The sequence below is a fragment of the Gracilinanus agilis genome, chromosome 3, assembly GCF_016433145.1.
Source record: "Gracilinanus agilis isolate LMUSP501 chromosome 3, AgileGrace, whole genome shotgun sequence".
Classification (NCBI taxonomy): domain Eukaryota; kingdom Metazoa; phylum Chordata; class Mammalia; order Didelphimorphia; family Didelphidae; genus Gracilinanus; species Gracilinanus agilis.
In genome coordinates, this window is record NC_058132.1 from 230,275,434 (window position 1) to 230,298,553 (window position 23,120).

General features: G+C 32.8%; 1 protein-coding gene across 5 annotated transcripts in view; it reads left to right on the forward strand.

The window, feature by feature from the left end:
* The window catches only part of TFPI (tissue factor pathway inhibitor), an 87,374-nt gene that overhangs the window by 57,712 nt on the left and 6,542 nt on the right, over positions 1-23,120 (forward strand). For 4 of the 5 annotated variants that reach the window (XM_044669717.1, XM_044669719.1, XM_044669721.1 and 1 more), the window contains exons 4-6: positions 9,590-9,628; positions 14,665-14,841; positions 15,440-15,535. In XM_044669717.1, the coding sequence (XP_044525652.1) occupies positions 9,590-9,628; positions 14,665-14,841; positions 15,440-15,535 (312 nt within the window). Of the gene's footprint in view, positions 1-9,589; positions 9,629-14,664; positions 14,842-15,439; positions 15,536-19,322; positions 19,723-23,120 lie in introns of those variants that run through there. The other variant, XM_044669718.1, reaches the window with a different exon arrangement.

Below are 23,120 nucleotides of genomic sequence, written 5' to 3' on the forward strand. Positions count from 1 at the left end.
AAATAAACTGAAAACCCATATATAGTTTAAATATGACAAGGTTATTATACAATAGTCCCCAAGTCCCACTCAAAATGTTTTTTTTTTCCTGTAGAATTTTTCAGTAATCATTTCCAAAGTTGAAAAAATAATGATATTCAAATTAGCTGCTGAGAAACAATTCACTGCAGATATAGCAATCAGTTCCTTTACTCTATACTACTTTTAAATAAGTTCTCTTTGGACTTTAATCTGAGTATCTACTTTCTTTCAGATCTTCCTAATTCTCTCTAGTTGCTTTTCTCAACCTTCTGTGTTAAAGTCTTTTATTCTCCCCTTATAGTAAATAAAATGTATATATACATATACACCCATACATATATACACACAGATAATATGAAAACACTGGAAATAGGCTTATTAATTTTGTTGCTTTTCTTCCAGAAAAATTCATGATATTAGGGAATTAGAGAATTTACTTTCCACTAAATACATAACTAAAAATTAAGGGATCCATGTTGCAAAGATCAGCTTATTGTGGTCTAAGTAAATGGAGTGTTACAAATGTGCTGGAATTTTATTCATCTTTTAATTCAAAAGAAACTAGCTACAATGACATTCATATGTTCACTACCACATTACATTTAGTGCTGTGAAAATCTCTAATTTTCCCCTGATTTAAAAAATTACGATGGACTTGCCAATTTTCCTTTTGTTCCACAGACAACTGATTCCCAAGTTGGATTCTGTGAAGCAGATGTTATGAAAAGTAGCTTAGACAATTATTTCAGTAGCTTCCAGATGTGAGAAATGAATCTATTCAAAACAAAAATTGTAGTTCAACTCAGGAGAACATAAAAGTCAAACTGAGAGTATGGGTTATATAAAAGAACACCTTATTTCTTGATCCAGGAAAATGACAACCAAAACATGTGATCACAGAACTATCATATATCCTTCCTATACTGCCTCACATTACCTTGTTAATCTTCTGAATTGTATTGTTCTGAATCGATGTGAATCCTGAGAACTGACAGATTTTTCAAAATTATCTATTGTGCCCATCCCCAAAAGACAGGGTAAAGAAAATGCAAAACTTTGAAAATTAATTATTGTGTTATTGAGGGCAGAAACTTCAAAATATGGCATCACTCTCTACCAGAAGCATTTTGCTTTTTTTGGTTTGTTTGTTCATTTCTTTTTTGTCCTAGCCTTACCATAATTTCATTGTTATGGAAATTCCTTTCACCATAGATTTGGAACCTTGCTGCAACTTACAGTCTTAAAAAGTCACCTGAGACCAATAAAAGTTAAGTGACTTGTTTCTTGGAAATCAAATTGTGTACACCAGGGACAGGACTTGAACCTTTCTTGCTTACTCCAAAGCTGACTCTTTTTTATTGTACTGGCTTCCTGCCTTTCCTTTTTGTTTAAAAACATCAAAATCCAAATGTATGCCATTCGGTTAAGTATGTAAATCAAGAAACATTACAGAACTTCAAATCAGATCCCCACTCTGTCTTAAAATGTTTAAAATACAGTTCATGGGAACAAGGTACTGAAAAATATGTTCTCAAGTTTTATTAAGGAAAAAAAGAGTATGTTATTTAATGCTTCAATTTTAGTAGCAGGCTTTGAAGTTTCATTTGGTTTGAGAAAACTAGTAAGAAATATTGTCAGTGTGATGAAACTATTTTTAATGGTTTCAAATCAAATAATAAATAAATAAATAAAAAGTACTTAAATCACTCTTAAGTTGGAGAGACATAATTATAAAATTTGTATTCACACTGAATGATAAATGTGCTTGATACTAGTATGAATCAGATAACTGACTTTTCCTTGTAACTTAATATATTGGTATTGTCATGCTTTTTATTATTTCGCTTGAAACATTTCATTGAAACCCTAGTAGGATTTCTCAATTGAAAGCATGTTTTCTGACATATAATGAAAAAAAGAGAGCTGCCCAGAAAAATGCTAATGAAAAATTAGAGATCATTCCTAACCCATTTATCCAGGTTTCATTGCATTTGTTTGATAGTATTTTAAAATATTTATATTTAAATATTAGGAGAGAATGTGGGAGAATTATCTGCCAGTTATAATATTAAATTAGATAATAAAATGAGAGGTATTGTGGTTTAATAAAAAGTCATTTTCCAGTATATTTTGCTTGAAAAGTGTTAGCAGTGGTGGGCTGGTAAACGTATAACTGCCAGATCTCTGAAAAATAAATTATTTTTTTAAATTTTTAATAAAATTATTTTAATTTTAATTTTTGTTTTGAATATTTCTCATAGTTACATGTTTCATATTCTTTCCCTCTCCCCTAAATCCCCCAAATCCCCCATAGCTAATGCATAATTCCACTGGGTTTTACATATATCATTGATTAAGACCTAATTCCATATTATTGATAGTTGGACTAGAGTTATCATTTAGCATCTATATCCTCAATAATATCCCCATCAGCCCATGTGTTCAAGCAGTTGTTTTTCTTCTGTGTTTCTACTCCCACAGTTCTTCCTCTGCATGTGGCTAGTTTTCTTTCTCATAAGTCCCTCAGCATTGCTCTGGATCCTTGCATTGCTGCTAGTAGAGAAGTCTCTTATGTTCAATTGTACCACAGTGATTCAGTCTCTGTATACAACTTTCTCCTGGATCTGCTCCTTTCACTCTGCATCAATTCCTGGAGGTCATTCCAGTTCACATGGAATTCCTCCATCTCATTATTCCTTTGAGCACAATAGTATTCCATCACCAACAGATACTACAATTCTTGTTCAGCCACTCCCCAATCAAAGGACATTCCCTCATACAAGTCTTTATCCTTATTATTTCTTTGGGGTATAAACCAAGCACTGCCATGGCTGGATCAAAAGGCAGAAAGTCTTTTAAAGTCCTTTGAGCATAGTTCCAAAATACCATCCAGAATGGTTGAATCAATTCACAACTCCACCAGCAATGTATTAATGTCCCAATTTTACCACATCCCCTCCAATATTCATTACTTTCCTTTGCTGTCATGTTAGCTAATCTGATAGGTGTGAAGTGGTATCTCAGAGTTGTTTTGATTTGAATTTCTCTAACTATTAGAGATTTAGAACATTTTCTCATGTGCTTGATAGTTTTCATTTTGTTATCTGAAAATTGCTTATTCATGTCCCTTGCCTATTTATCAACTGGGGAGTGGCTTGATTTTTTTGTACAATTGATTTAGCTCCTTACATATTTGAGTAATTAGACCTTTGCCTGAGTTTTTTTGTTATAAAGATTTTTTCCCAATTAGTTGCTTCCCTTCTAATTTTGGTAGCATTGGTTTTGTTTGTACAAAACCTTTTTAGTTTAATGTAATCAAAATTATTTATTTTACATTTTGTAATTTTTCTAATTCTTGCTTGGTTTTAAAATCTTTCCTTTCCCAGAGATCTGACAAATATACTAATCTATGCTCACCTAATTTACTTACAGTTTCCTTCTTTATATTCAAGTCATTCACCCATTCTGAATTTATCTTGTTATAGGGTGTGAGATATTGATATAGACCAGTGGTTCCCAAACATTTTTGGCCTACCGCCCCCTTTCCAGAAAAAATATTACTTAGACCCCTGGAAATTAATTTTTTTATTTTAATAGCAATTAATAGTAAAGATAAATGCATCACCGCCCCCCTGGATCACTGCAGCACACACTGGGGGCTGTAGCACCCACTTTGGGAATCACTGATATAGACCATATCTCTCCCATATTGTTTTCCAATTTTCCCAGCAGTTTTTGTCAAATAGTGAGTTTTTGTCCCAAAAGCTTGGTTCTTCGGTTTATCATAGACTGTCTTACTGAGGTTGCTTACCCTAAGTCTATTTCACTGATCCTCCCTTCTCTTTCTTCACCAGTACCATATTGTTTTGATGACTACTGCTTTATAGTACAGTTTAAGATCTGATCCTGATAAGCCACCTTCCTTCATATTTTTTTCATTATTTCCCTTGATATTCTTGGTCTTTTGTTCTTCCAAATGAACTTTGTTATAGTTTTTTCTAATTCATTAAAAAAGTTTTTTGGTAGTTTGATAGGTATAGAACTAAATAAATTAATTAATTTGGGTAGGATGGTCATTTTTATTATGTTAGCTCATCCTACCCATGAGCACTTAATGTTTTTTCTAATTGTTTAGATCTAGTTTTAATTGTGTGGAAAGAGTTGCGTAGTTATGTTCCTATATTTCCTGTATTTGTCTTGGCAGATAGATTCCTAAGTATTTTATATTGTCTAGGGTAATTTTAAATGGAAATTCTCTCACTAACTCTTGCTGCTGTGATGTGTTGAAAATATATAGAAATGCTGATGATTTATGTGCATTTATTTTGTATCCTGCAACTTTGCTAAAGTTGTTGATTATTTCTACAAGCTTCTTAGTTGATTCTCTAGGATTTTTTAAGTAGACCATCATATCATCTGCAAAGAGTGATAGCTTAGTCTCCTCATTGCCTATTTTGATACCTTCAATTTCTTTTTCTTCTCTAATTGCTACTGCGAGTGTTTCTAGTATAATGTTAAATAATAGAGGTGACAATGGGCATCCTTGTTTCACTCCTGATCTTATTGGGAAAGCTTCTAATTTATTCCCATTGCAGATGATGTTTGTTGATGGTTTTAGATATATGCCATTTATTATTTTTAGGAAAGGCCGTTTATTCCTATTCTTTCTAGTGTTTTTAATAGGAATGGGTGTTGTGTTTTGTCAAAAGCTTTTTTAGCATTTATTGAGAAAATCATGTGATTTTTGGCCTTTTGCTTATTGATATGGTCAATTATGTGAATGGTTTTTCTAATATTGAGCCATGCTTGCATTCCTGATATAAATCCAACCTGATCATAATGAATAACCCTCGTGATCACTTGCTGGAGCCTTTGTGCTAATATTCTGTTTAAGATTTTTGTATCTGTGTTCATTAAGGAGATTGTTCTGTACTTTTCTTTCTCTGTTTTTGTTTTACCTGGCTTTGGGATCAGTACCATATTTGTGTCATAAAGGGAGTTTGGTAGAACTCCTTCTTTGTTTATTATGTCAAATAGTTTTTATAGTATTTGGATTAGTTGTTCTTTGAATGTTTTATAGAATTCACTTGTGAATCCATCTAGTCCTGGGGATTTTTTCTTAGGGAGTTCTTTGATGGCTTATTCAATTTCTTTTCTGATATGGGATTATTTAAATATTCTATTTCTTCTACTGTTAATTTAGGCAATTTATATTTTTGTAAATATCCATCCATATCATCTAGATTGCTATATTCAATGGCATGTAATTGGGCAAAATAGTTTTTAATTACTGTCCTGATTTCCTCTTTATTAGAAATGAAGTGTCTCTTTTCATCTTTGATACTGATAATTTGGTTTTCTTCTTTCCTTTTTTTAATTAAATTGACGAGTACTTTGTCAATTTTATTTGTTTTTTCCAAGTACCAGCTTCTAGTCTTATTTATTAATTCAATAGTTCTGTTGCTATCAATTTTATTAATTTCTCTTTTAATTTTTATGATCTCTAATTTAGTTTTTAACTGGGGATTTTTAATTTGTTGGCTTTCTAGTTTTTTTATTTCCATGTCCAGTTCATTGATCTTTGCCCTCTTTAATTTGTTAACATATGAACTAAATGATATAAATTTCCCACTGAGTACTGCTTTAGCTGAATCTCATAGACTTTGGTAGGATGTCTCATCAGTGTGATTCTCTTCAATAAAATGATTAATTGTTTCTATGATTTGTTCTTTAACTGATTTTGGAGAATCATATTTCTTAATTTCCAATTAATTTTTTATTTGTCTGTCCATGTGCCCATACTAATTATTATTTTTATTGCATTATTATCTGAAAAGGCTACATTTATTATTTCTGCTCTTTTGCAATTGTTTGCCATGTTTCTATGCCGTAGTATATAGTCAATCTTTGTGAATGTACCATGTGCAGCTGAAAAGGTGTATTCCTTTTTGTCCCTATTTATTTTTCTTCACATATCTATTAGCTCTAATTTTTCTAGGATTTCATTCCCCTCTCTTATCTCTTTCTTATTTATTTTTGGTTGGATTTATCTAGATCTGATAGAGGAAGATTTAGGTCTCCCACTAATGTAGTTTTACTAACTATTTCCTCTTTGAGCTCTGCCAGTTTCTCCTTTAGAAATTTGGATGCTATATCACATGGTGCATACATGTTGAGTACTGTTATTTCCTCATTGTCTATACTGGCTTTTATCAGGATGTAATTACCTTCCTTATCTCTTTTAATCTGATCTATTTTTAGTTTGGTTTTGTCAGATATCATAATAGCAACTCCTACCTTCTTTTCCTCAGTTGAAACCCAATAGATTTTGCTCCAACCTTTAACCTTATCTCTATTTATGTCCACCTGCCTCATGTGTGTTTCTTGTAGACAACATATGGTAGCATTTTGGTTTCTAATCCACTCTACTATTTGCTTCTGTTTTATAAGAGAGTTCATCCCATTCACATTCAGAGTTATAATTATCAGCTGTCTATTCCCAGACATTTTGATTCTGTCTCCTTGTCCTGCCCCTTCTTCTTATGCTATTTCCTTTTAAACCAGTGTTTTTTAAAAAAAATCAGTCCCCCTTATCCCCTCCCTTTGCTTACTTCCCTTTCCACTGCTCCCTTTTTGTTCCTCTCTTACTATTTTTAAGGCCCATTGAATTCCCCCCCTTTCCCCTCCCTTTTTGAACTCTCCATCCCAATGCCCATCTTGGTTTATCCCTTCTGACTTTCTCTGTAGTGTAAGATAGAATTTGATATCTCAATGGATCTAGGTACTCTTCCCTCTCAGGATTAATTCCACCAAAAGTAAGGTTTAATTATTTCCTATTAACACTCTCTCCCTCTCCTTCTTATACTAGTATTTATCCCCTCCCCTTCCCATGCCCTCTTTGGTGGTATAGAATATCCTATTTTTCTTATTCCTTAAAATTTCTTTTGGTTCCATCTACTATTTCCCTTCCCCCTTTTTTCCATATCATCTTAGACCATTTAGTACTCCAACCTCTCCCTATGAATAATTCTTCTAATTACTATAATAGTGAATATAATTTTTGAGAATTACACATAATATTTCTCCATATGGCATAAAATAATTTGATCTTATTGAAGCCCTTAAAGAAGCAAATTAAAAAATAAGAGTTTTCTTTTTTTCCCCTCTCTTTCTTATTTACCTTTTCATGTTTCTCTTGAGTTTTGTGGTGGGATATCAAACTTTCCATTTTTTTTTCTTTTCACTTCTTTAAAAATACTTGGAAATCTTCAATCTTGTTGAATGTCCATACTTTCCCCTGGAAGTATATAGTCAGTTTTCATGAGTAGGTGATCTTTGGTTGTAAACCCAATTCTCTTGCCTTTCTGAATATCATATTCCAAGTCTTGCAGTCTTTTAACATGGAGGCTGCCAGTTCCTGTGTAATCCTGATTAGTGTTCCTTGATATCTTAATTGTCTCTTTCTGGCTTCTTGAATTTTTTTTCCTTAACTTGGAAACTCTTGAATTTGGTAATTATATTCCTGGGGGTTGATTTTTGAGGGTTTAATGTAGAGGATGACCTATGCATCCTTTCAATGTTTATTTTGCCCTCTTGTTGAAGAACATCATGGCAGGTTTCTTGGATAATTTCTTGTAGTATGCTGACAAAATTTCTATTAATTTCTGATTTTTCAGGAAGACCAATGATTCTCAAATTTGTCTCTTCTTGACCTGTTTTCTTGTTTTGTCATTCTCTCAGTGAGATATTTTAAGTTTCCTTCTATTTTGTCATTCTTTTGACATTGCTTTATTAGTTCTTGCTGTCTTATAAGATCATTTGCTTCTACTTGCCCAATTCTTCTGATCTTTAGAGTCTGGTTTCCTACTGTAATTTTTTGATTTTCCTTTTTGATTTGCTTTATCCTATTTTTCATGGTTTCATGCGATTTGATTTGGGCTTCCAATTTGGTTGTCATTTCTTTTGATTTTGAGGCATCTTTCTCCAATTGGTAGTTTCTGTCTTTTAAACTGTTAATTTACTTTTAAGCTATTTTCCACTTTTCTTGTTAAATCTCTTCCATCTTTCTCATGATCTTAGAAATGAACTCTTCAAGAGCTTGTGACCAATTTTCATTTTTGGGGGGAAGGTTTGCATGTGTTTACTTGTTTGTCCTCCTCTGCCATCTGCTCTGTTGTTGGGATTTTTTCTGTGTAAAAGTTATTGAGTATTAATGCTTTTGTTCTTTCTCTTGGTTAGTTCTTGGACATTGCTTGCCATTATTATACTGGCTTTTCCTTCTCAGTCAGAAGTCTGGGTGAGGTGGGCAGGCTCTCTGTGTATAGAGCTGTGGAGCAGTTTTTGCCTGAGTCTACTTTAGGAGTCACAGCACAGTTCAGCCCCTCTCAGGTTCATCCTCACACCCAAGGTCTGTGATTTTTAGGCTACTAGGGTCTCAAGTCTAGCTGTTCTCAGGGTCAAGTCTCCTGGTAGTCCCAGTCAGCTGCCAAAACCCCAGAGATTGCCCCCCTTCCCCACTTGCTCCTCTGTCTGAGGATCCTTTATGAGTCTCAGAGCACTGCTTCCACTATCTGACACTTCTCTGCTCTAGGTCTGTGCCCAAGTTTGGTGCTCAAAGTCTGTATCCTTTAGCCTCTTGGGGTCTTAAGTCTTGATATTCTCAGGAGCAAGCCCCTGGTGGTCCTTAAAGCATGGAAATGTCTACCTTCAATGATAAGCCCTATTGTGGGGACCATTTGTTAATCTGGATTTGGTTTTTGTGTCCTTTTGAGGTATTGTGTATGGGTCGGTTGGGAGAGTTAAGTGCCCTGCTTCTACTCTGCAGCCATCTTAACCCAAAGTCTCTGAAAAATAAATTGTAATGTACATTTTAAAAAAAGTTTATTCTGTATTATTAACATTTTCCTCATCATGTTCTTAAATGTAAACAATCAGAAGAACGATAATCAAGGCATCATTTGTAGAATTTCAAAATGTTTGAGGTATAAATGTCCAAACTGAAAAGTTTACATTCAGTTCATGGGTTGGTTTGAACTAGCTCCAGAATACTTCTGATTATGTCTCATTTTTGTCACCAACAACTACTAAAACAATTTTTTAACTACCTTCCATTTGTAATGAGGTAGGGAATCAAGACCTTGGATTTAGATCTGTGTATTAAAGAACTTTATATTTAAACAAAATTATCAATTACATTAATAACAAATTTTCACATATTTTTTGGGAAAGTTATATGATCCAAATTGTCTCCCTCCATCCTTTTCTTGTTAGGCAAATCAACTTAATTTCTGTAATCTAATTCCCTTAATCACAAATAATCTTTGAGCATTAATTTCCAATTTGCCTTTTTAAAAATGGCCCAGTCTACTTCATTAGCCTTTAATGAGTATAAAATGAGATATTAAAATTTATTAATTAATGAGTATAAAATGAGATGTTAAAATATAAATGTAAATATAAATGAAATATAAACAATAAACTACCCTATGAATGTAAATTATTTAATTATTAAAATAAATTACATTATTTTGCAATAAATCATAATTTGTTCATTTGTTTTATTTTTTAGAATACCCAAGGAAGACTGAAAAGAAAAAAATTCTACAAGGTAAATTATTTTCTGTTGTTGTTGTTGTTGTTGTTGTTGTTGTTGGCTTATTAAAATAATTTTCACAAAAATTCTTTTTCCAAATTTCCCTTTTAAAAAAATAGCTAATTTTCATTCCAGGTTACATTTGACTTTGGAATGAGGGATAGAGAGCAGAAGTCCTAAATTTAAGTAAATACATGGGCAAAACTGATGAAAAGTCAGACTGGTGGGACATAAGGTAGAGACTCTAGTGATAGGGAAGTACCTTAAAACCCATTCTCTTCACCCCCATCTTCTGATACATTTTAATAATTCTTGTTAATAAGAGATAGCAATCAGATAGATACTGGCCTAGGATAGAGAGAGCAGCCATCTTTGCTTTCTATCCTTGAAGAGACCTCCCTGCCAGGCTAGGTCCATCAAATCCCAGCCATCTGTTCAATTCATCTATACAGGGTCTCTCTTCATGATAACAAAATTTAAAAAAAATTTGCTCATTTGCTACAGCAAACTTCTTTGATAAAGGTCTCATTTCTCAAATATATAGAGATCAGAGTCAAATTTATTAGAATACAAGTCATTCCTCAATTGAAAAATGGTCAAAGGATATGAACAAGCAGTTTTCAGATGAAGAAATAAAAGCTATCAATAATCATATAAAAAAGTTCTAAATCTCTCTTAGGTAGAGAATGCAAGTTTAAAAAATGCTGAGGTTCTACTTCATAAATATCAGATTATCCAATATGACAGTAATGGAAAGTGATAAACATTGGAGAATATGTGGCAAAATAGGAATGGTAATACATTATTGGTGGAGTTGGGAACAGATCCAACTATTCTGGTGGGCAATTTGGAACTATGCTAAAAGGACTATAAAACAATGTATAGCCTTCGATCCAGTAATACCATAATAAATCTATGTCCAAAAGTGATCATTAAAATGGAAAGGAACCTACATTTATGAAAATATTCATAGCTTCTCTTTTTTGTGGTGGTAAGGAATTGAAAATGGAGGGAATATCCATCGATTGGGGAATGGCTGAACAAATTGTAGTATATGGTGGAAATGGAAAACAATTGTGCTTTAAGAAATGATGAGCAAGATTAGTTCAGAAAAATATTGAGAGATCTCTGTGACCTGAAGCAAAGTGAAATGGGCAGAACCAGGAGAACATTGTACCCAGTAACATTGTACGCTGATCCATTGAGAAAGACTTAGCTGTTCTCAGCAAAACAATGATACAGGACAATTCTGATGGACTTATGACAAAGAATGTTATCTATCTTCAAAGAAAAACTGTTAGAGTCAGAATGCAGGTCAAAACATACTATTTTTTAATTTATTTGTGTTTTTATTTTGGAATTTTGGTTTTATTTTTTTTATTTTTTTCTTTTACAATGATGACCAATAATGGAATTAAGTTTTGCATGATAATACATATATAACTCAGATCAAATTGCTTATCACCTCAGGAAGGAGAAGGGAGGGAAACAATTTGGATCTTACAATTTCAGAAAATGTATGTTGAAAATTATTATTACATATAATCTGGGAAATAACATACTAAAAAACAAGCAAAGATTTTACCACTTTGGAAGTGTCAATAATTTATAGGTCCTCAATATTTGCTGTGAAAATAGCAGGGAAAGTAACAACCCAACAACTTCTGCTTCCACCTTTCACTTTTAGCATGAGTTAAAAATCAGGAAATAGGCTAGAAAAAAAGTGTTATAATAAGTTATAGGTTTTATAAGTTGCTATTAAGAGATTTTATAATGACAGAGAAACTTAAGAAACAAGTTCAGAAAAAAGTTAATATCATAAAAAATCTATACTGTAAAGCCTGAAAGGAAAAATGAAGACTGGACAAAATCAAACAAGAATTCTGAGAGTAGCTAAAGAAAGAGATTTTTTTTTAAAAGAACAAACAATAAGATCATAAAAAACAAATAAGAGTTGTGAAGGAAAAGGAATAAGAGCAATATAGCAAAACTACAAAAAGAGAATTAATAGCTTTGTAATAAAGGCACAAAAATGATTAAAGGAAATAAAATAGAATTGGGTGAATAAAAAAGAGATACAGAACCTTATTGAAGAAAATAATTCCTTCAAAATTAGAATTAAGTGGAAACTTAGGTTATGAAGGCAAGAATTTGGGATTATATCCAAGAATAACCTACCCAGCAGAATTGAATATAATCTTTCAGGAGAAAAAAGAAATGGACTCAGTGAAATAGAGATTTTTCAAACATTTCTGATGAAAAGACCTGAGTTGAATAGAACATCTGATATTCAAACACAAGAATCAAGCCTAAAATGGAAACATGAAATAGAAGTCATGAGGGAATTATTATGGGTAAAATGTTTACATTCCTACATGGAAAGATGATTCATGTAACTCCTAAGAATTTTATCATTTGGGGGTCATTAAGAATAATTGTATATAGAGAGCAAGTGTGTAAGTTGATTGAGATGATCTCAAGAAAAGAATGGAATGTTGAGAAACAGTCATACCCTAGAAGGGGAAAGAGTGAAGGGAGAAAGTAATTTCACATAAAGGAGATGTTCAAGGGACAGTTTTTATAGTGGAAGAGGACAAGAAAATGAAGGCTGGAGGTGGATAACACTTGAACCTCACTCTCATTTGGACTAGTTCAAAGAGGAAAGAATGTGTGTGTGTGTGTGTGTGTGTGTGTGAGTGTGTATATGTACTTAAATACATACACATATAATACAGAGAAATAAATAAATAAACAAACAAACAAATAAATGAATGACTGAATAGATATATATGTACATACATATATATATATACACACATACCCTGAGAGAAATATATTCTTATATGTATATATTGACTCAATTGGATATAGAAATCTAAAAAGGGTATCATTGGGAAGGGACTAAGAGAAAGGATAGAGGGTGATAATAGGGACAATAAGTTAAGAAAGGCAGTTGTCAGAAGCAAAACAAATTTGAGAGACATATTTAAAAAAGAGAGAAAGAATGATAAACAAAATAAAATAGGATAGCAGCAAATACCAGTTAGTATTCATAATTGTGAATATAAATGGAATGAATTCACCTATAAACCAGAAGCAGTTAGCAAAATGGATTAAAGAAGTGATCAGACAGATAGGAGGAGAACCAGGAAAGAGCAGTGTAAGGAAACCTTAAAGGAAAGGAAGAAAGGAACGAAAGGAGAAAAAAAATAACAATCATAAAATAGAGAGGATTGATACTATTATATAATGACTGAAACTAAGAATGCTTTTAGTCAGATGACTTCATCAGTATCCCACTTATTCTTTGTTCAAGTGAATGAAGAAAGAAATTAACTAAGATTAACCATTGGACCCAGTATGTTTTAGGTAAAAAAAAATGAATACCACTTCAATTTAGCTATTTCTTAGCACCTCAGGCCAAGTCTATTGTCCTTACAATCCTGTGCTTCTACCTGGGGCTTGGTCAAGTACTTGGACAATAAAGGATATATACATGTGTGAAAAAGTCATGCAAAGCAGAGTCATCAATTTTGTCAGATAAATGAAGTTATGGGAACTCTTTCCTATTCCAAATCTCATTCATTCTCTCTGCAGGGCTCTTGATAAATATCAGACAAATTGGTGTTAATGAGGATTAAACTCCTCCCATCTTCTCATTTCCATTTCATGATTTACAAAGGCATAAACAAATGCACAAACCTGCATTCTAGGAATCTTCACAGACTATCAAAGTTATATATGGAAAAAAAAGAGTTGCTGGGTCATGCACTAAATAATATCATCCAAGAAAAAACTTGCCTAGTGTTTTCTTCCCTCTTTCCACCCTAACATTCCATATTTTAAGAATTAGTTTAATGACATAAAATTCTCCATAGACTACTAGTAACAAGCAAATGAAAGGAATGGAAAGAGGGTTCATGAACAGAGCATGAATGGATCAGTCAGTGAGATAATTTTTCTTCTGTAACTTTTCTTCCACCAACATATTCTCTTCTATCCATGTTGGGAAATTACATGGTAGAATATTTATGTCAATATATCCATAAAGTAGTTAGTTTCTTAAATTAAAAAAAATATTTTTTTCAGGACAAAGACAAACTGATTTGATATAATAAGTTTGAAACTCGCAATATTAGAAGTCTAAATACATATATACAAATCTGGCCTCAGATACTTCCTAGCTGTATGACCCTGGACAAGTCACTTAACCCCCATTGCCTAGTCCTTACTGCTCTTCTGCCTTAGAACCAATGCACAGTATTAATTCTAAGGCAGAAGATAAGGGTTTTTAAATAAATATATATGTATATATATGTATATGTATACATACATATGTATACATATAAATGGACATTCTGAATATTCACATATTTGTCATATATACATAGATCTAGATGTGCACATGTGATTATGCACATGTATCTTCATATGGACATGTGTATTTATGAATACACACCTATTCATTTATGTGTGTATACCAAAAATTCGAGCTAATGATAGAGATACAGTGGAAATAGCAATGTAATTAGAGGAACTGGCTTTGAATTTGAATACTCATTCTTCTGCCATTTATTCCTAGAGTGATCGTGAACACATCATTTCTCTTTCTTGGATTTTAGTAACCTCAATGATAAAAATGAAAGGGTTAGAATAAATGAGAAGTGTAGCTCTAATGCTACACTCCCCTCACTTTACAAATGCAGAAACTGAAGGAGGAATATCTAATGTTCTAGGTTATATAGCTACTTTAGTAACAGAGCTAAAATTGGAAACTGGGTTACTTGACCTCTTATCTAATATTGTTCTAATATTGCCTGTGAATCTAAGGGCATGTTCCAAGAGAGAAGAGCATTTCAATTTTGTTAGAATCAGAATTCGGCATTATACATGTAAAGTTGAATTATATTTTTAATTATGTCATTTTATTATGTTTTGCTACAAACTTATAGTAGTTGGGGGAAAAAAATCTTGTTATTTTGAATCCTAACTCAAAATTAGTTAAGTTGTTATAAGTAAGCCCAATGCTTTTATCATCATTATTACTTTAGAAAAGCCTGATTTCTGCTTTTTGGAACAAGATTCTGGAATTTGTCGAGCATTACTTCTCAGGTATTATTATAATAGTACATCAAAACGATGTGAACCTTTCAAATATGGCGGGTGCCTAGGCAATGCCAACAACTTTGAATCTCTGGAAGAATGCAAGAATATCTGCGAGGATGAATGTAAGTTGGTGTTATGTTTTGCTATGCTTAATTTTAAAAATATTGAAGGCATCCGGAAGTGATCAAAGACAATTTTATAGGCTTCCTATTTCTGGTCTAGATATGCCAATAAACTTGTATTTGTAGTTTATCTTGAACAAATTAGGCCCTATCAAAAAAAAGTCTTTACTTGATCCTTATTGCTTTTAGAAGAAAATATAAAATCTTTTGTCTGATATATGAAAATTTCCACAATATGTCTCCTATTTATTTTTCCAGGTTTATTTCATATTCCTTATTTCACACACTATTTTTTTCATTAAATTAGCCTGATTCTTATTTCTTTTATGCAATATTATAGCTTTTGTCTCCAAATCTTTGACCAGGGGTTTCCTGATATCTGCTTCTTTATTCTCACCTTTTAAAATTCCTAGCTTCTTTCCAAAGACAATGCAGGTGCCATCTCGAATAAGAAGGGGTCTTTATTAATCACCTCCCCCAACCAAGTCACTTCATTATGCCTATATACTATTACTGCTATGAATTTCTTGTTTTAAACTTAACATTAATAGACTGAGATAATGAGTAACCTTTTTATTCATTTGTGAAAATTTCCTAGTGGATACAATACGTGTAGACCATGGTGAAAAAGTAGCTGTTTCAGCAAACAATAATTCCGCAACAGTCAAGCCAACTGAAGTTCGGAAACTTTTTGGTAAGAATTTGCTGCTGAGTTTTTCTCTAGTGCCAGAATTTATTTTTAATTTAAAACTTCATTTGTGATTTTTACAAAGAACTCTGTGATTGAGATAGTTCATGAGACTTGAATATGTACAATAAATTTTAAACAAAAGATTTATTATTTATGAAATGTATTTTTATTTTAAATTGAATCATTTAAAATTTTAGATTATTTGAAATTTTAAAAATCTATGTCATATCCACATTTTGATGTGACTATTGTTAAGATAGTCTATAGAGGTAGAAAAAATATAAATATGGTTCTTCTACTAATTGAGATTTGTCAACATGGAAAATCAGTCTATTTCTCTCTTGATTTAACTATATCAACATGTGAAAAAGAGGGAGTTCAATTAGATGGCTTCTAAGCTTCTTTCCAGCTCTAAGAAGTCTGCCAAAAAAAAAATGTCTTTACAATGAAATAACAACTCAGTTTTGATACTTTAAATAACATAAAATAAATGATATAGCTGTGGGTAAAGTGTATTTTGTCAGTTGACAAAGAATCAAAATATGTAAAAATCCCAAGTAATGCATAATGTGGATATTAGAGTTATTAAATGTAACACTTCTTCTTTATGTTACCTTAATAGCTTCCTCTCCCACCCACCCCCACTCTACCCCAATCTATATCCTCTTAAGTATCTAACTCTTCGTTTTAGGTACCTCTGCCAATTTTATTACTTAGAAGAATAAACTTTGACATTCTAACAAATGCATATATAACTCCAGCTTTAATGGATCCTTTCAAAAGGACTATGGTCTATATTTAAGGAACATCAAACTTTTTGACTTTGCAAGTCTGTCATTCTTCGGTATTATCTATCATGACAAGTGAGAGGGATTGCCATGGAGAAAAAGAACATGAAAATTTATTTGTGAACAAGTTTTTGAAATTGCCTGAAATAGTTGTAAACCAATATTATAGTCATAGATTTTCAATAAGGTTTGGAAAAGAGGTCCTCAGAGACCTAACATAACCTCCTCTTTTCAAATACATGGAAATTTATTCTTGGAAGTTAGCGCCTTGAACAAGCTCAAACAACTAGTTGGTAGCAACTAGAATTGTAATTCAGCTCTTCCAATTCTTGGTGTATGTGTATCTGTGGTAGGAGTAGTGGGGGTAAAGCCCAATCATAGGAAGACATTTCAAAATAAAATCACAGATGCCTAAGCCTTAGACCCTAAGGGAATTGTTTTCAGTGACAACTATTATTCAACTCATCCAAATAGCCTCACATACAGTGCTTTCATTGGAGTAAGGACTTAATGTTTGAAAAACCTGTTAATGTGAACTGAAATTTAGAGCAAAGCAATTCTTGCATCTTCTTGCTGGTTAGATTATAAAACTCTTATTTTCAGTTGTGTATTGATGATTCTAAGCCAATATTTTTCTTCCTAAATAACTCTGTCCTATTAAGAGATATATTCACCGTGCAGTTGGAGTATTTTTCTGTCTCATTCCCCTTTAACATCCCTTGGTTGAAAACAAAAATGAATAATCTACCTGTGGTGTATCTTTCAGTATCCTTTGTCTCTTACCTTTTGTTTTAGAAACATCTTCACTAACTGGTGCAAAAAGGAGAGGAAGCTTTGTCCCACCCTAAAAATAGAAAAAAAGAGAGGGGAAAAAATAGGAAAAGTTTTGTCTTTTTCTAGCCTCTCCCTTGGGCTCTGATTTTTTCAGACTCACATCAGTTAACAGCCATTCCTTGGTAATATATAAATAAATATATTAAATTAAAATTAAATTAAATAACATTTTTAGGCAACAACTCCAAAAAGTGCTAAGCATCTAGAAGTGCACTTAAATAAATACTTTGTTCTTCTTTAGGGCAAAGGCAAGGAAGTGTAATTTGATGTATAAAGAATTCCAGATGATGAAACTACTTTGCATTTTCAGAACACATTGGTAGAATATATTGTTGAAAACATCTTTTCACTGGCCTAGATTGTTGGATACTACCATTAGGGAAAAACTGCTCTGATGCATCAAAATACAAAAAAGGGGTGGAGGGGAAGCATTTCCTTGCTAGATAACCTAAATCGCACGCACACAAAAAAAGCATCTGAAAAGACTATGTGTTTATATATCATTTTAGGATTGATGCTTTTCCCTGTAGAATTTCTAGAACTTCCATTTTAATGTGTCTTGTAAATGCTGCCAAATACTGTGCTCTATTCTCCCTTCGGGGATAAGGAACATTTAATCAACACACTCAGTGAGGAAAGAAGAAGGAATGTGAATTATTCCTCATTTCTATGTCTAAGCCACTGAAGTTGTATCCTTGCCTAGCTAGAGAATAGGATATCCAGGTAGTTCAAACAGCTCTATGTGTGTATGCATGCATGCATGCATGCGTGTGTGTGTGTATGTGTGTGTGTGTGTGTGTGTGTGTTTAGGTTTGTTTTTTTTCCCAGTCCAGGATGTGAAAAGCAAACATTCTGAAACTGTTTCCCTAAACTTTGGTTGGTTGCTGCACAAAATACAAAATAGGAAATCCTCATAACTATGCTATTATCAAGCTCTTTCAAAATTCCAACACGTAACTTTTTCTTAGTTTTTTATAGTAACACCATGTATCTGCATGCAAATAAGATTGACTTTTGACCATTAATTAAATTAGATAAAAATACTCAGCATTCAGACTAGTCCTTAGAAAAGTAACCATAATAAAGATATGAATTCTTTCAAAATCACTCTTTCCTGGTTTCACAATATCTATGATATAGCAAAGTATTAGATTAAAGTGAGAGGGTATTTTTACCATTTAATATTTAATTAGATATTGAGAAAATGGTTACGTAGAGAACTTATTTAACTCTGATGTTGAAGAATGGTATTTTTTACAATAGTTTAATCATTCCCTACTTCGCTGTCAACAGTACTACTATGTTGTAGTCATGTATTCTTGAACCCATAAGATATTATTTTGTTCTACTGCTACTCTTAAACTTTATTCACACAGACACACAGACACACAGACACACAGACACACACACTTTTTTTGGCTTCCTCCAGAATATCCTTCTTCCTCTCAGCTCCCTCTTCCTTTGTTATGATTCACACATTCACTACTTTTGTACCTGCATTGTTAACAATAGCCATATCTCTGTCACACTTTCCCTTTCCAATTCATTCTGGATACTGCTATATGAATGATCTTCCATAAACATTTTTATCTGCCCATTTTTCTGCTCAAAACCCTTTAATAACTCCCTATTTTCTAGTTGATGAACAATAGAAGTCTTTGTCTGGATTTCAAATTGGCTTCATAATCTGTGCCCACTGTTTATGAGAGAATTCATTTCTTATAATTTGCCAGCAATCACTTACCATCCATTCCTTTCATAGATTTATGAACACCATTTTCATCATTATCTCTGTCTTCACTTATACTATTTCAAACAAGTAAAATGTCCTTCTCTGTCCATTCCAATTCATATTCTGATTATTCTTTAAATATATAATTCTAAGATCACTTCTTCAATGAAATCTTTCTTTACTGCTGCCACTCTCACACCTTTTCCTCTTCCTCTGATCTTTAATAAAATGAATAATTTGTACCCCACTAGTATGGAATTATATACTATCTTATTTTTAAGGCGCTACTATTTTCATGGTTGTTAATTTTGTCTCCCTAATTAGATTGAGAGTTCCTCAAGGTCAGGAATTTATTTCATCTTTTGTTTTTTTACTGTATCCTCTACCTGCATGGAGTAGGCATTCAGTAAATCTTGACTGATTTTGTGATCCACAGTTAAAATAAAGTCAACAAACGATGGTTGGAAGAATGCTGACCACTTTTACCAAGTCTTTCTGATGACCTTCTGCAGTTGCATACAATTATTCTTCTTAGGACTCATGTAAAATCAAAAAATCATAGAGTTTGAAGGGACCTATATGGATAGGAAACCTTCTACTCTTCCTAATACATGACCATCTCTGGAACATCCTCAACTTGCCTCTTCTTGAGCATCTTCATTGAAAGGAAAGTAACTACCTCATGAGGAACCCAATTAGATTTCAGAAGTTTCTACACTTTAGAACAATTGGGTGGTAGTTTGTGGACATGCTTTCAGTACTTTCTCTGTCATTAATTGAGCAAATTTAATGTATTTCCAATATTTTCTCATTAATAAAGTTTGGATGTTTGCCAACATGTGAATATATTTCATTCTTTTGTGTCCCATATTCCCCAAATGAACATTTCTGACATCAGACTGAACTGCAAGGTAACTATGGTAAGAGAAGGATTTGGAGTGAGAAGATCAACAATATAATTTGGACTCTACTAGTAGCCATGTAACTAAATACAAGTTGCTTTCTATTTTAAAACTTTAAAATTTAAAGTTCATCCATCTTGACAAAGAGAATAATAATACCTACATTATCTGCCTTAAAGAGTTGTTATGAGCAAAGTATGTTATAACACTGAAAGTGCTTTATAATAATAGTTGCAATTAAAAATAACCTTTGGGGGCAGCTGGGTGGCTCAGTGGATTGAGAGTCAGGCCCAGAGATGGGAGGTCTTGGGTTCAAATCTGGACCCAGACACTTCCAAGTTGTGTGACCCTGGGCAAACCACTTGACCCCTACTTCCTAGCCCTTACCACTCTTCTGTCTTAGAAACAATACCCAGTATTGATTCTAAGATGGTAGGTAAGGGTTGAAAAAATAACCTTTATATAACATGACACTTTAAGGTTTGCAAAGTGCATTACAAATATATTCTCATTTTTATCATCACAACAATCCTGTTAGGAAGCAGTGATTATTGTACTCAGTTTGCAGATGAATAAATGACTAAGATAAGAAAGGCTAAGTACTTGACCAGGACCACATAGTTAGAATCTAAAGTTTGAATGCAAGCTTTACTGACTACCAGTCCAGTGCTCTCTTTGTATATCAAATTACATTTCTCTATAAACATGGAGTGTTTTGCTGTTGTTGCTATTAAAAAATTAAGAAGGATTGTAAAAAGAAATTAGGAATATCTCACATAATTAATTTGGAAACAAAATAATTGGTAAGTGATCTAAGTAAGAAATCAGTATAGCATACACTTTAATGAAAATTTCTACTGTTCCTAATATCAGTAGGTATTTATTCAAAATTCACTAATGAGATAGAGTATTAACATTATGATTATAATTCAGAACTCAAAGAATTTTCCTACTCTTAATAGAATTCTCACCCCTTTACAGTCTTGGTTTATATCTCAACACTTAAGTGAAACTATACGTTACAAAGTCACTAATGACCTCTTAATTGCCAAATCGAGTGGTCCTTTCTCAATTCTCATCTTTCTTAGTCTATCAATGGTATTTGACACTGATGATAAATTTTTCCTCCTCGATACTCCCTCTTCACTGAGTTTTATGATACCACTATCTCTTGGTTCTCTTCACATGGCTTGGATCACTCAGTCTCCTTTGCTGGTTTATCCTATATAACACTCCCCTTTCACTTTGAATTTCCTCCACATTTCTTTCTTAGGCTTTAATGTCTTTTCCCTCTACATTATTGTTAAACTTATCAGCTCCCATGAATTTAATTATCATATCTGTGCAGATGACTCATAATTCTATATATCTAGTCAAATATGTTCCTTGAACTTAAGTCCCTCATTATAAGCCATTTTATATGTTTCAGAGAAGTTGCCCATTGATAATTCTGTACACTGATGAAGTCATAGATCTAGGCCAAACAAGCAGAAAACCCCAAACTCAAGACATAATCAGTTTAGACGTTCTTAATTAAATAATTAAACTAACAAGATTAGAGAGATTATTTGCTAATTTTTCTTCCCTATTATAAATGTTACCAGTATTTTGGTCAACATTACCCTCATAAGATCCTCTACAAAAATAGACTTTAATTTTTTTAACAGAACCCAAAACATATATATTTTCAAAATTCTATAACAAAAATAACCTTGCTATGTGCTTCATTGACATCCATTGAAATATATTCAGAAATTCAGAATGTTAACTGTGCCTCTACTGGCAATGCTAGAATCCTAGCAACAAGGCAAATTGGAAACCACTCTCGCCAGCAATCGCCAAAGTTGTCCTGTTGAGCATGAAACAGTGGGGATCATTTCTAGCTGAAAGAAAGTCATCAATTCCCCAAAAGCAAGCTGTCTTCTGAATTGATTTTTATGTCACTTTAAAGTCCAGAAAAAAATTGTTAATTTTCACCTTTGGGTACAGAACATTTTGCAGGTGTTCTATTCATGAACAGCTGAGAAAAACTATTTTAAGCTATTCTATCATGTGGGAAACAAAGTATTTATTACAATATTGAAAAAGTTTGCTTGAATTTTTTTCCTATAGTACTTTCCTTTTCTTTTGACCATTGCAATTTGAAGATAGGTCCTAAATAATCATACTGATTAGGAATGCTATTCCAGAATTCTCTCTACTTGACATATCCTTGGCAATTTTATCAAAAAGACTGTTGTATACTATAAGCAAACTTACTTAGCTATCCAGATTCTCTGTTCCATAGAGGGACTTCAATATTCTTTCCCCAGTGTGATAGAATTCATATAGGGCTAATCTTTTCCAGTTTTTCAAAGACTTGAGATTTAGCAAAATACGTAGATTGGCATCTCCATTGCACCTAAGTGCAGAAGTGCAGAAATGTGTCCCTCACAAAATTTCCCCATTCTTTGCTGACTGCCAAGCAAGATTATGGTTTTTGGATTTAGTGTGCTTTGCAAATTATTTAATTCTAAGTTATCTTTTTATTTTATCAAATAACAAATACTATTTCATAGAATATTAGAACAAAAAATATTTTTTCTTGATTAATCTAACTTGCTTTCCCCCTCCCCTACCTCCTTTGACACTACTTTTTTTTGTGGGAAGATAGAAAAAGCAAGACTAACATAGTAACATTTATTGCATGACATGAAATGAGTACGTTCATTACATTATTTTTTCTGTGATATCTAAATCAAGTCAAGTATTTCATTTTTTGTCAAATAAAAGTTTGCTTGATTTAAATTACTTTTTTGATTCTAAATTTAAGTCAATACAATTAAAAAAGTCTAAATTTTATTTAAAGTTAAAATAACAAGAATGACAACACCTATAGTAGATAGAAAGATGGCCTTGGAGTCAGAATAACCTGGGTTATCAATCCTGCCTTTGTATATAGAGGCTTTGAGACCATGAGCAAGACACTTTACCTCTTGGTGCTCCAGGAAGATCCATAAGATTATACATTTCAGAGTGGATACTACTCTGTATTACTATAGAATGCTTCCTCCTTGTGGGTACCTATTGAAATCATAAGATGCCACTATTTGACTTCCCTCTCCTCCTCCTCCTCCTCTTTCTTCATCCTCTCCTCCCCCTCCCCCCTTCTCTCTCTCCCTCTTCTTGTACTTTTCCTTCTTCTCCTCTTTCTTCCTCTTCTCCTTCCACCTTCCCTTCTCCTCTTTCTTCCTCTTCCCCTTCCACCTTCCCTTCTCCTCTTCCTCCTCCTCCTTTCTTCCTCTTCCCCTTCCACCTTCCCTTCTTCTCCTCCTCCTTCTCCTCCTCCTCCT